Source organism: Gobius niger (genome assembly GCF_951799975.1).
Source record: "Gobius niger genome assembly, chromosome: 3".
Lineage (NCBI taxonomy): Eukaryota > Metazoa > Chordata > Actinopteri > Gobiiformes > Gobiidae > Gobius > Gobius niger.
In genome coordinates, this window is record NC_136854.1 from 21,564,658 (window position 1) to 21,578,041 (window position 13,384).

Genomic DNA, 13,384 nt, shown 5'->3' on the forward strand with positions numbered 1-13,384 from the left:
TATGGCTGAATTCAAACTGCCCATAATGAAGAAATGTGAGAGATATTCCAACATGTGAAAATGAATGATCGGAAGCTTTGGACACTATCTGTATTGAGATGGGTCCCCAGGCGCGGCATTACAGATGTTGCTCCTGACAGGTTGCTCAGTGCTGAAGGATGGGCCAAATGCAGTGGACACATTTCTCTACAGTGGCAATATGGTAAAAGTGCATATGACAGGTTTTAATGCTTTTGAAAATATGACTTATTTAGAAGAAGAACATCAGTTGCAAGTTCACCAGTTGCATGATTATCATTTTATTTCAGTGAAGCGGCAATTTTAATGAAGAAATGTTGGGCAGAAAAGTTATTTATTATTATATTTCCATAGCCGTTTGACTCCTTTCCCTTTGACTTAACATGGTACGGCAACAGTTTAAAATTGTTGTCCATCATCTGTCACTTCCTGTCAGTGCCCAATAAGGAAGTGAAGCAATAAACATCACAAAAATGGCCAAACTAAAGAAGGCTGGGTACAAAATCTTGAATATAATCCTGTTAACTATGTTCTAGCAAAAATTGTGTCTAATGTGTCATATGCACATTAATCCTTCAACATGACATGAGAGGTTTAATCTTCTCATTCTGGTTGAATTCTAGATGTACAAAAAGGTAAATACGTATATTTATGAGTGAGATTGTATTTGAAAATGTATTATTTATTATATTTCATGTTTTTAGTTGATAGAAGAAAAAAACATTGATCTTTACTGTGAGCGGCTTGCACATCCTCAACCTGACAAACTCTAGGCCGGCTGTTAGATCATTGAATTCGATAACCCATTATATTCCTGGCACATTTTTCGTTTAGTTGCTGTGACATCAACAAGTGTTTTATAACAACAAGGCCGCATTTATGACACAATAATAACTGTAGCATTAAATTATGAATCTCACACTTGGTTTTATTGTTTATTCTCACAGTCGGTTACATTGATAACGTGTACAAACCAGTGAGCTGCAAACAGAAGCCGGTGTGTGTCTATTATGTGGATTATGCAGGTCGATACACCAGAGGTTCACCGCTGTTATTGCCAGTGATGCCACTCAGAGCAGCAATGGAAACCTACTTCATAGTGCACTGTACAAGCTGTTGTAGGTTTGTGGGGTAACCAAGAACTGAGACAATGCACACGAGACTCTGCTTGTCCCCGGTAATCAGTATATATCTTTATAAAATATAATAAATAAAATAAAAAATATTTCTGTTCAGTACAGTCTGCTTAACTGTCCATGGGCATGCAAGGCTCTGTACCTCTTCTTTTTGCTAAGTCAAAAATAATGCATAGATATTTGCTTCGATATACTCATTAACTTACTGGCAACTGAGAAAACGTCCAATTGCCTTCTCTTTCAACTATTTGCTCTGGGATTTTCTTATCTACAACATGTAACTATTTTACACTTTGGCCATTTGGTGAATTCTCAAAAAAGGCATCTCATTACATAAAAATAAAGACATTCAGAAAATAAAGAAAAAATAGCTTATAACAAAAACAAATGCCTAAAGTTACATTAACGTGATAATATATACATACAGACTAGTCTTATTCACATTTCATCAGCCGTTTGACAAAAATAAGGTGATATGGCTGACCCTTTACAGTATCACACTCATGATTTTTGCTTATCTCTGCAATTTGTACATCCTCTCAAAAAGAAAGTGTAATTATTTTTTGTTATACAGGCTCGGATACAGTATGTACAGAGTTGTGTTCAACTGAATCTTGTGTAAAGAAGTCAAACATGGAGTGGCACTGTTGGACACAAACATACAGTATATTACATTAGCAATGAAAGACAAACGGCGCATTCAAGTGACCACAGAGACAGACCAATAGCAGCCCGGGAAAGTCCCTCTCCACAACAATCCTTCGGTCTTTGTTTGATTTCCCATGGTCACACCTCCATTCTCAGAATACTGACATGTTATTTACAGAAAGAAATGGTAATTCGTGTGATTGAGCAGCAGCATGCTAAAGCCCATCCAGTCCTTTGATTGGAGGAGCAAACTGGGTTCAGGGTCTGTCCAGCATTTCTGCATTCTGACTATCATCTGTCTACTTCCCAAGAACATTAATATTTCCTGGTGAATGATCACCACTCGTTGAGGCTACAAAAATAATGAGACTTGGATTTGCTGTTTCGGTCCAGTCTAAGTCCCGGACAACTGAATCCATGTTCATATTAGGAAAAGTTTCATGCACTTGAGCAGGTTATTGAAGAGAATTTAGGCTGACAAAGCTGCAAATTTCTATAGATTTTCTCAGTTTTGTCTGAAACTCTAACTTTTACAGAGACAGGACAAACATGTGAAAGGTGAGGCCAGGTTTTGCAAAGTCATGCTTGTAGCACAGGTACAACACGGAAAGGACAAACAAAGATCAGCAGTTTGGCTAGAAATGGCTCCACTCATTACATGTCCCTTGTATTCATTCTCTTGTGATCCGCTCTTTGTGAAGGATGACAATTTCTATGTACACGACACCTCCTGTGTGCGATGGCGGGCGATCATGGGAGGAGCGTTTTCAGTTAGTGGAGATACAGCTCCAGAGCAAGCTTTTCAAGGTGAACTTCCATGTTGCTCCAAAAAATGCAAGAACCAGGATAGGTTTTCCAAACCCCTGGGCATTGCTGTTTCCATGGTTACTGATGATGAGGGGTGTTCGCAGTGACTAGTTACCATGGTGACAGGAGACTGTAGCATTGCAAAGTTGATAGTGGTTCAGAGAGTTTACTGCGGCAGCTCTGTGACTGGTCTCTTCTGTTTGATTGTGTCAATAAGAGAAAGGACACCTCTTTTTACACTGGTCGACACCCGACGGGACACTGAGTCTCCAGGAGGTGAGGATCCACAGGCCTTCTGGGACGGGGGTCGTGCCACCAAACACTTCTGGTACCGCAGCTAGACACAGAAACAGTCAATATGAAACAACAACAGCAAAATGATGTACAGCTGCAGTGTGAAGACTTGAGAACAGAAAGGAAATCAGACAAGTAAGAAGTGGTCCGTGAGATCAATGACTGACGACTCCTGCCATCATCAATCAGTTTTACTGTGTGCGCGTCTGTCCATATAAACCTGTGATGCACGATCAAGAGCTGCAAGCAGTGAACTAATATCTGAGTCCAACACCAACAGAAAACTCACTTCAGCCAGAACTTCATACACATTACACTTACAAATTACACTTACACACTTTAAGTAACAAAGACCTACTTGCGGAAAAAGGTGGTTTCATGCTCATGGTCCTGTTTCAATGTAAAAGCAATGAAAATGTGACAAGACACCAGAACAGGAATGGAACAGCATTTACTTGACAGAAAGCAATCAGAGAAAATTCATTCATTCAGGCCTTGTGCATTCCATGATAAAATTACGTTCTATAGATAAATGACTGTGATGGGTTTGATTCAAAAGAAAAGTTTGTCGCCATCTTACCATACATGCTGCTTGCACTGCCTCTGATAGGCTGCCTGCATTGGGTTCACACCAGAAGACGTGGCAGTCGAACCGATGACCACCAGCGTCCATGATGAAGGCAAAGGTGTGTATGTCCTGCCCAACTCCCATGAACGACAGGAAACGCACACGACACTCCACGAGAACCTCCTTTTCATCCTGCTCAGGAAATGTTACGCGTGAATAATCATATACAGTGAGTTAGAATATATTCTGTCGAACTTACCTTATCCTTGCTGATAGTGACAGTAGCATCCGCAACATTTAGTGCTACAGGGGTCCAGTCTTCTCTATTGGAAGAACCAATAAGAGTCTCTATAGCACTATTCAGTATGTCCATCCCTGAAGATTGACCAGATACAACATTAATACTTATAATCCTACCTTTACGAAGGAATAGAGAACGTCGTCTCATTACACTGTGTATAACCTTTGAACTTACCAATCGGTCTGGCCACAGAGAGCATTCCCAAATAAAGCACTTGAAACTTCTGGACCAACTCGGTTTTTGGTGTGGGAAATTCTGCAAGGAAAGAAAACAGAACAACAACTTGTCAATAAACTTATTTTAATAGTTTCACTGGCAACATACTCCGACATGTTAGGACTGTTGTTTCTTAATAATGAGGCCTACCCTGCAAAGGCAGATCGAGTCCCGCCTGCATCCGGTCCTGCAGAGAGCCTCCTGCCATCGCTTTGGCATTCTTTCGCTCTGCCATTATCTACAAAAGAGCACAAACACCTAATTTAGCCCAAATGAGGTCTATTTCAGACCTTGCTTAGACCTGGTCTGGTCCACTCAGGGCACTCAGAGGTACTGGAGGATCTTGTTCTGCAACCCAACATCCATTGGCAACAAAACAAACCGCAAAGGTTATCACTCAAAGAAACTAAACCAAAGCACAAAGAAGCTCAGAATAATTTATGTTTTCATTGGTGCCTTCGAAATATATGGACATAGCAGAAACAATATCTTTTTCTGGATCTAAAACATGATGTGTGAGTGAATGTGAAGGACTTACCATCTCCTTACAAGTTTAAAACCAACTTAAAATTGAACCTCATGCTGACTTTAGACTCCAAGCATTATTAAAAGGGATTTTTCAAAATTCAATTACAGCACAAGGTCTCTAACAGCATTTTATTATGAAGCACATCCATAAATATGCTCCGAATGCGCCTCATAATAGTCTGTACTGTTTTGTGAAGAACCATGCAGATTAGGAAAGTATTTGGAACTATTTTATGAGCATCTGACATGTTTAATCCTGCTTTGGACTTTGTGAGCGTAGGGCCTGATGAAACGGGCTGCTGCCTATATTTTATCGTTGTAAATACATCCCAACTAGTGCAGGCATTTTATAGTCTATGCTGAGCTGAGGGGCTGAAGCTGTTTTATGTCCGCACCAACTTCACACACCTCGAATATAAATGCTCGGCAATATTAATTCCACATCAAAGGTGAATTTGGATTGGGTTCTAAGAAGGTTACAAAGAAAAGGCATGGGATGTTTGTAGGGGATGTGGCTCTCGAATTTGGAGACGCACAGTCACAAATACGTGAACAAAAGCCCTTGAATCAGAATGACCTTTTGCTACAGGACACTTTATTTGATTGTGTCTCCCAAATCAAATCTGCTTCTAACATATGCGCACAGCAAATCACAACACTGTATAATAGTATTCAGTATTAATAGTTACTCCATAAGTCATAGCAGTGAGCTTTAGAGTGAAGTTGGCGCTCACTTGTTAAAATGTTGCACAAAAGAGAGGTGAGAAAATTGTGACCATATCCATGTGTTTGTTTTTATGCATGTGTTATATTTTATTATTCATGTATTACAAAATATGAAGCATTAAAATCAACATGACCCAACATAATCCCTTACATTATATCTTTGTCTTTATTAGATTACGTTGCACTTGTTATTCCAATGCGGTTTTGACAATGCAAATGGAAAATAAAATGGACTCAGAGCTACCAAAAAACATACAGCAATATTCTCATAATTGCACCATTCTTTTGTGAGTGTGTTTTTGTTGGTCTATTGTCATTTTAAATTGACAATAGTGAAACAACCCTTCAGGATTTCTTTTTTTGATTCATTCAGTCCTTAAATTTGAAGAGTTTAGTGGTGCTAGGCTAGTGCTAGGCTAGTGCTAGGCTAGTGCTAGGCTAGTGCTAGGCTAGTGCTAGGCTAGTGCTAGGCTAGTGCTAGGCTAGTGCTAGGCTAGTGCATGTCTATGGTAACTAGTAGCCTGCATTAAAAACCTCTTCAAAATCATCGGGTAGTCCTCCAAACGTTGCCATATCTGATTTGTAGAAAGCTCCTTTGTGATTTCCATCTGTAATAATGGCGGCCGCAGGTAAACAAACTACTGTGGATCCAGTAACCTAGCAGATCACGCCGCCGCTGCGTAGCTTACAACCAGGAAGCTGATGCTGCTCAAATATAACTTATTTTATATGCAAAATGGATATATTTAAAAATTTATTCAGTCAATACAGACAATTATATCTGTAGTCTGGCGTTATAAGTGATTTGCCTCAGGTGCACTGTGCTTGGGTCAGACTGTTTTCAATGCAGGCTACTAGTTACCATAGACATGTGCTAGCCTAGCACTAGCCTAGCACCACTAAACTCTTAAAAAAAAAAAAAATCTCCCGAAATCAACAACACTCTGGATAACTAGAAAATGAAGCCCTATGTAAAAAAATCCCCAAATATCCCTTTAAATGTCGTTTGGCATCAGTAAAGAGCACTCACCCGGGAGCAGATCTCGTGCAGACTGGTGGCAATGGCTTTGGCCGGTGTATCACAACGGAACACATGACATTTCAGGATCCTGGTGTTTTTGTCCCGTGCCACATACGCAAAATCTCTGAGAGAAAAAAAAAGAAGCTGGTTAAGAAGATATTCAAAAAGAGATAGAAGTATAACGTAGTGACTCTATTGTCCAAGATTGGACACACAAGATACACAAGGAATGGAGGAGTGACCTTTTTGATTTTAATGAATACAGAACACACACATAGACACATTCAAATGCTGGACCCTTGAGATGACACATGACACACAACAACTTTATTTCAAGGTAATTATTAATGACCATAAGGGTAATAAAGAATGACAAAAGATATTATTATTTTCAATGATTTGTACGTCACAGACAGAAAGTGATTGCAAAACTGTGACACCATGTAAAAGAAAAAACTAATATGAGGGTAAACCATTTTTTTTTTAGAGTCGTCTCCCTGTGTGCGTGCATACTTTGTAAAATGACAGAACAACAAAGATGAATTTCATTTCCTCTGACTCTCAAGTGTGTGTTTACAATGCATCAAGGTCTGCTTTGAAGATGGGAGCAGCTGGATAGAAAGGAAATTGTACAATATGGTGACGCAGGGAGATTGGGGATGAGTTTGGGAATTAGAGAAAATGTTTTTTACCTCTCTCTGTGTCCAGGGAAGGCAGGGGGGGAAAGGCAGACAGTTAGTGAAATAAATAGGACAACCTCATTGAACTGTGGAGAAGAAAGGACCGCTTTTGCAAAGAAAATGAATAAAAACCCTTTGACTCTGGTCGATAAACTTAAAAGTTAACTTTTCCTTTTTCTAAATTCTGAATTGAAGTGGACATACGCCTTTATGAATGATGAAATTGGTGTGTGAACTGAGCCCATTGGGAATAAAAGACAATATTTGGATAAAGCACAATCATTTAGCGGTGATGTTTAAGGAAATAAGAGGAGGGAACTGGGTGGAATTTCTAATGTAATCTCATGATTGTCAGGCCAACGCCCCTGGAAATGTCAAGGTTACTATGGGAATGTGTAATCTCAGTGATAATGAGCTCTATGGCACAAGGGAATAGAGGGGGACTATATTGCACGCTCTTATCTTTTTACAAGGGGACAGCCAGGAGTGAGCGGGTAAGGCAATCACAACTTTAAAACTGGGTATTATGTTCCGCTGTGCAATGGGAGAAACCAGACTAAATTGTGGTTTCAGTCCCAAGCCTGGATGAATGGAGAGCATCCTGGAAGGCAGATGATTTTGTGTGAGTTACCTGTGATGAAAGATACGCCAAAAGCAAATCTCAATACAAAGTCATCTCAAAAGGAACTGACCTCCACCGAGGAGCAACAGTATTAAAAATGTACATCTAACAACTAAGTACTTTCACTAGTTTCTGAATATTATGTAAAAGAAAAACACAAAGCGAACAAAATCACAACATCAGTGAAAGATGAAATCATGCAACACAACCTTGACCAGCGCAAAACTCAAAAACTATCAGGGCCTAAGCAAATATTTTGTTGAAGTTAAAATCTCAGTTAAACAATGAAGCAAGATACTCACTTTGTTTTCCTATTTTGGCAGCCAGTCCTGTGCACCCTCACTCTCACCGCATCTATTTTTGGGGGGATGCTGCATGCAGGCAGGCACAAACTCAACCTGTCCGCTCCACACCCAGCAAACACTAAGCATACCTCCCCCCTCTTTCTATCTGCCTCTCGCCTGCCAAAAAAAAAAAATCCCCCTCGTCTCCTCTCCTCCCTCCAAGCATCACATCCTCCTCCCTCCGCTGCGGCTCAACTATTTCCACCTATGCTCTGTGCTCATCAACAAAGGTTTAATACGTGGCCCTTTTATCTTACTATGCTGGGTTGTGCGTGCATGTGAGGTCCCAGATGCAAACCGCGGCTTCAGAAGTGCCACGGGCTATTAGCGCGTTTGTCCTTGCAGGGCAGTGGCTCGTAAGTGTGTGTGTGTGCATATGTGAAGCCTTGTGACAGTCCGAATTATACAGCAGCCATCAACCTCTACAGTCAACATCGCCTGGTTGTGCAAAGGGCTACAATATTCAGAGTGAGATGACACAGCACCCCCCTGTGGTCACAAAGTGGGACCGCCGCCATCATTTTGATCACATGGTTGGACACTGATTGTTTCACCTCTTAACCCCCACCTGAACCAAGCACAGCGACAAAAACACAACCAAAGAGTGACGAAAAAGCCACAAAAAAATTGACAAAAATGAGATGAAAAAGCAATTAAAAAAGAACAATAACACAACAAAAAAGTGGCAAAAGAGTGATGAAAAAGCAAGAACAGAAAAATCAACAGGAAAGCCACGAAAGAGCAACAAAAAGTTGACAAAGATGTGATGAATAAAACAAGAAACCCCAGTAAGAGTCCTTCAGATACTTCAGATTCCCCTAAAACATGTACCTAAGGGTCCCCCTCTAGGGCCAGGCCTCCCCTAAAATAGATTCTGAATTACTGGGAGACTCTTATGGTTAAATAATGAATAATAATATCTAGTTATTTATTGCATAGCTTAGTGTTTGTCTTTCTTCAACAGTGCTGGTATAAAAATATTCAATGTGTCACAAAGATAGCATGGTCCTATGTTAAGGTTAAAGATACTTTAAAGTTAATTTGCTTGTCTTAGATTTGTATTTTCCTCCTCATTCAATCCTGGTATCTGGGACAGCGTGTGAACTAAGCAATACTATTCATAAATTATGTCATACTGTACATTCAAACCATTCTATATATTAGCATGACCAGTGCCTGAGTGCTCAGGTAAAATGAAATGGTCACTTGGGGGCTAAGCTGGAGTGAAAGCTGGGACCCGTCAATCAGGTGGGGATTTGCCATGTAAGAGTATCGGTCATTCTCTCTCCTCCTCCACTGCCGCCCGCTTTAGTGCACATGAGTCAATCTTTCATTAGCAACCCCCCTCGTCATTAATCATTAACTGCGCTCCACTGTCTGTCAGCCCGCCACCCGTCTGCTGCCTTGAAATTATACCTCTTGCCTTTTACAGACTGTGCAAGCCTCGCACAGCATGTCGATTATCCAAAAGGGCAGACTGCATTCAACAGTTTCAAAACTAAATCCGATAGCGCTTTACTTTAATTCACAGTAACATTGTAATCAGATGGAAACAGCATAGTACCAAAAAGTGTAGTTGCATAGAAATATATTACATTTACCCTAAACCCTAAACCAGTGTAAAGATTCGAAATGATGTGTGTATTGTGTGAATTTTCACCATAACATGGTGAAACATGAAACAGGGCTTCAAAATGCCTTATCCCTCATTACCCCTACGTACCATGCTATTTCCATCATATTAGAAAGTGATTACTGTACAATAAAGTAAAGAGGAATCTTAAATCCAAGACCAAACCAGAAATGGATTCAGTAAACAACAAATGGCCCAAAGACCTTTTTTGCAATAACTCACCTGCCATTGTCCCGACCTACGCCCCAGACTCGAATGCTTGCGATTGGCTGGGAGTGAAGCACGCTGCGGTCCATGGGGTCAACCAGGTTCAACATATTATTCTCCAGCACCAGGTACATGTCCTTCCCCTGGGGACATAAAATCACAGTCTTTTTCTTTGCAACTGAAAGAAACTAGTGGAACTAGTGAACTACACTTTTTTGTGTATATTGAGTGAAACTCTTTGAATAACTTATAAGTCTTCAAAAGTGGTATACTGAATGTGAAAGGTTATTTAAGGAGGGATGTACTTGCTGCCTGTCCTGTCACTTCATGTTAATCTCAAGTGCAGCAGAGCTAAAGGTAACACTGCTCTTGTCTCTCTCCACTCATCTCTCAGCCTAGTCTTGACATTCTGCTACATTTTCTACTTTTCTCCTACTATCCTGCTTGCTTCATACAGTTCAGTTTATCTACAAGAGACTTGTGAAAGACATGCATTTTTGTGTGTGTCCAATATCCTGCTCACCTCTCCCCAGATGCCAACAGTGTCTCGTATGTCATTTTTGCAGTAGGACAGCTGCCTGATGCAGTTGTTAACAGCCACGCTGCTCTTCCCAGGAGCCAAATCTTCTTCAGCCATTTCCACCCAGCCCAAAGAACGAACGGCAAAACACTGAAAACAAGAACACAACCAGTAAATCGTCTATAATCATTTGTTAATGTTTTATTTAGATGTAGTGACTTAAAGAAATGACAAAGCACAATCAAAACTGTACAAAAACAGATCAGGATTCCAGGAATGTATTTGTATTACAGCTGAGTCTATGAATTGTGCTATCTATAATGCTTAAAATACATTCAGCCATGTGATGTTGTCCACATGTGAAGAGAGGTGGCAGTTGTTGTTGTTAAGTGAAGCTTATGATAATTCTTTGAGTAGGAAAGAGGGAGCCAAGCCAATCTTGATACTGCAGTGTGCTGCTGCCCTGGAGGTGTGTGTGTGTGTGTGTGTTTGTGTGCGAGTGCGCTACTGGACCAGATGCCCCGATTGTAGTGCTGTGTTTGTGTCTGGTATTCATCACAGTGACACTGTTGCTAAGGTTTGAGAGTTTCTGCCAGCCAAACACAGGCACATCGGCACATCACCGGACACAAAATGGCTAAATCAGTCGCACGACAAGAAAAACACTGAAGTCTTAATCTGTCCTTCTTCATGTCACGACTGCAGTCTGTCAGTCCTCTGTTGATGGACACAAACAACATAATGCCAAATGCCTGATTGGCATGATTTAGGAGAAGTCACTTAAACATGAAACTAAAATTATTATCATTCTTTTGATTAACTGTATGATTTTGACAAACATGGAAACATGTACTCATGAAACTCTCCACAAGAGGGCAGCATGGTATTACTATTTCACTTTGAAATATGCGTCTGCTAGTGTTGCAACTTTCAATGCTGATTCTGCCTGGTACATATTATTTTTTCCAAGAAAAAAGTATGTGAACGCTTGTTTTTGTTTAATGCGGTGAATTGATGGACGGCATGATTATAAATACGTAGGAAAAGGCACATTCAAAAAGGCCTTGAGCAAAACAGACTTGAGGATAAAAGACACATGTGAAAGATCAGGAAAATATACTATTTTGTATCTTGAATAAATAATGCTGGTGTTTGCACAGTTCTGGTTATTGTACATTTTATCTGCAGTGTTTTTTTTTATGTAAAAACTGAATACATTGTATATTGACAGTTATCAATACTTTCTGCTCTCTTACTTTAACTTCAGTGTCCCTGTTCACGCTGCCAGACTCCTCTTCAGCTGGTGGACGGTTCCTGAGGAAAAAAGAAGCACATAAAAAAGACAGATGACTTCGGGAAACAGGGCGCAGTAACAGAGCAGCTGTGTGCTGTTGTCAGCTTTGTAGCTTTTTGCTGTTTTGTTAACAAGGCTGCTGTCCTGCGTGTAAGTTTAACAAGGCTATAGATGGTCGTTATGCTAACTGGAGAAACATGGACCCATTTCCTGGCCTTAATTCCCAGCTTCCTGTTTAGGCTGATCCAAACTCGAGATAAGGAAGTTCATGTAGCGTAAAAGCCATTTATGGTTTTCTTTGGAAAAAAAACAAGAACATTGTTTCACACAAGCTCTTCTTTGTAGTTTGGGAACCTTTCCTCACCTTAGCTTCAGGGAGGCGTACCGAAGTGTCGCACCCTCAAACTCTTTCAGACTGGGGTCAGGGTTCACTGTCGCAGCTTGGAGATCCTGTTCCCAAAGGAGATATCAGAGTGAGCAAGGCATTATGAGACCAGCCAACGTGTTTTATCACTTAATGCCCAAATTAAAGCCTCCTTCACGTGACATTTTTTTATCATAAAGCTAAGTCAGAAAATAAATAAATGAAATATCAAACGTGATATCTCATAAAATTGAAGGGTTGTTTATAAACACAGGGATGTCCAAACGTTTTTCAATGTGGGCCACATATTGAAGCACATACAGCAATGTGTGGAATTATCAAACTCGCAGAAAAAAGTACCATCTCTGGCGACGTGTGCCAATTCCAGAAAAAGCCTGAGGGCCACCAAAAATTGGTTTGAGGGCCGCATTTGGGCACCCCTGTAATAGCACATGATCTGTTATCTGTCTGTATTAAGTCAAGCAGGAGAAAGTGAACTCGAGGCTTCAAAGTGACATACAAACAAAGCATGAACACTGTGACCCCATAAAGTGTCTGTCAGCATGCATCCACAGGGAGGCGGCGTGCCTTTGCTGGATGGAGGCATCAGTGTATTAATGTGATGGGGCATGCTGCATCCAGCATAGAGCAATGAACTAGCACATTAGCGTTAAGTTAAATGTCCTCTTAGAAGTAGGACGATTCAGAAAGGAGCAGACTGTTAACTGCGTAGTTGCAGCCAATTAACAGAGGAACAGTTTCATTAACAGCCATGATAAAATGCTGTGACTGGTGAAGCTACATGTCAGTTGAAGCATCAGCCACACATGCATTCACTCAGGCACGGGATATTGTACGTATTGCAAAAATATTCATAGCCAAGAAGATGACATTAGACAAAGAAGGTTTTCCGTGGAGAATGCATTATACTTGCCTTCCACACCTCACTATCAATCTTTCCGCCAAATTCACTCCACAGCGGTTTCTACATACAATGTTAAAATGCACAAATGTTCATACACAGTGGGGGGTCGAGGGTGGGAGGGGTCATGGGGGGGGGGGAAGACAAGAATAGGGCTGTTAGCTCACTGCCTCACTCCAGTCCACATCCTGTTTCATCACAATGAGGAGCAAAGAGCAAAGCAAAAACCTAAGCCATATTATAAATGTTATAAATATGCCACTATTTTGAATTAATTCAAAATGTGTACATATGCTACCGAAACATTGTGCAGTCAGCTTCATCATAATGTCTTATATATTGTTATTTCTTTAAAGTGAGAGGCTCCCATAAACTTAACAGCACAAATTAAATACTTATCATAATATACAATTATTGCATTTAAAGGTCTGGTGAAATGTCCCACTATTTTTTGAAATCTTGGCTGACTGCAGTGTATAGAACACACACCCACATGTCATTTACCGGTACATAATTGAAAATCAATGAAAGAAAA

At 40.4% G+C, this 13,384-nt stretch overlaps 1 protein-coding gene across 3 annotated transcripts in view; it reads right to left on the reverse strand.

Moving 5' to 3' along the window:
• Window positions 1-925: 925 nt before the first annotated feature.
• The window catches only part of apbb2b (amyloid beta (A4) precursor protein-binding, family B, member 2b), a 39,271-nt gene continuing 26,812 nt past the window's right edge, over window positions 926-13,384 (reverse strand). The window contains exons 8-18 of one of the 3 annotated variants that reach the window (XM_079554354.1): window positions 12,862-12,912; window positions 11,928-12,013; window positions 11,526-11,583; window positions 10,273-10,419; window positions 9,765-9,892; window positions 6,273-6,387; window positions 4,139-4,226; window positions 3,947-4,027; window positions 3,731-3,846; window positions 3,484-3,663; window positions 926-2,946 (exon numbers count right to left, since the gene is read on the reverse strand). In XM_079554354.1, the coding sequence (XP_079410480.1) occupies window positions 2,776-2,946; window positions 3,484-3,663; window positions 3,731-3,846; window positions 3,947-4,027; window positions 4,139-4,226; window positions 6,273-6,387; window positions 9,765-9,892; window positions 10,273-10,419; window positions 11,526-11,583; window positions 11,928-12,013; window positions 12,862-12,912 (1,221 nt within the window). In that variant the 3' untranslated portion in view covers window positions 926-2,775. Of the gene's footprint in view, window positions 2,947-3,483; window positions 3,664-3,730; window positions 3,847-3,946; window positions 4,028-4,138; window positions 4,227-6,272; window positions 6,388-6,955; window positions 7,072-9,764; window positions 9,893-10,272; window positions 10,420-11,525; window positions 11,584-11,927; window positions 12,014-12,861; window positions 12,913-13,384 lie in introns of those variants that run through there. The other 2 variants (XM_079554352.1, XM_079554353.1) reach the window with 2 other exon arrangements.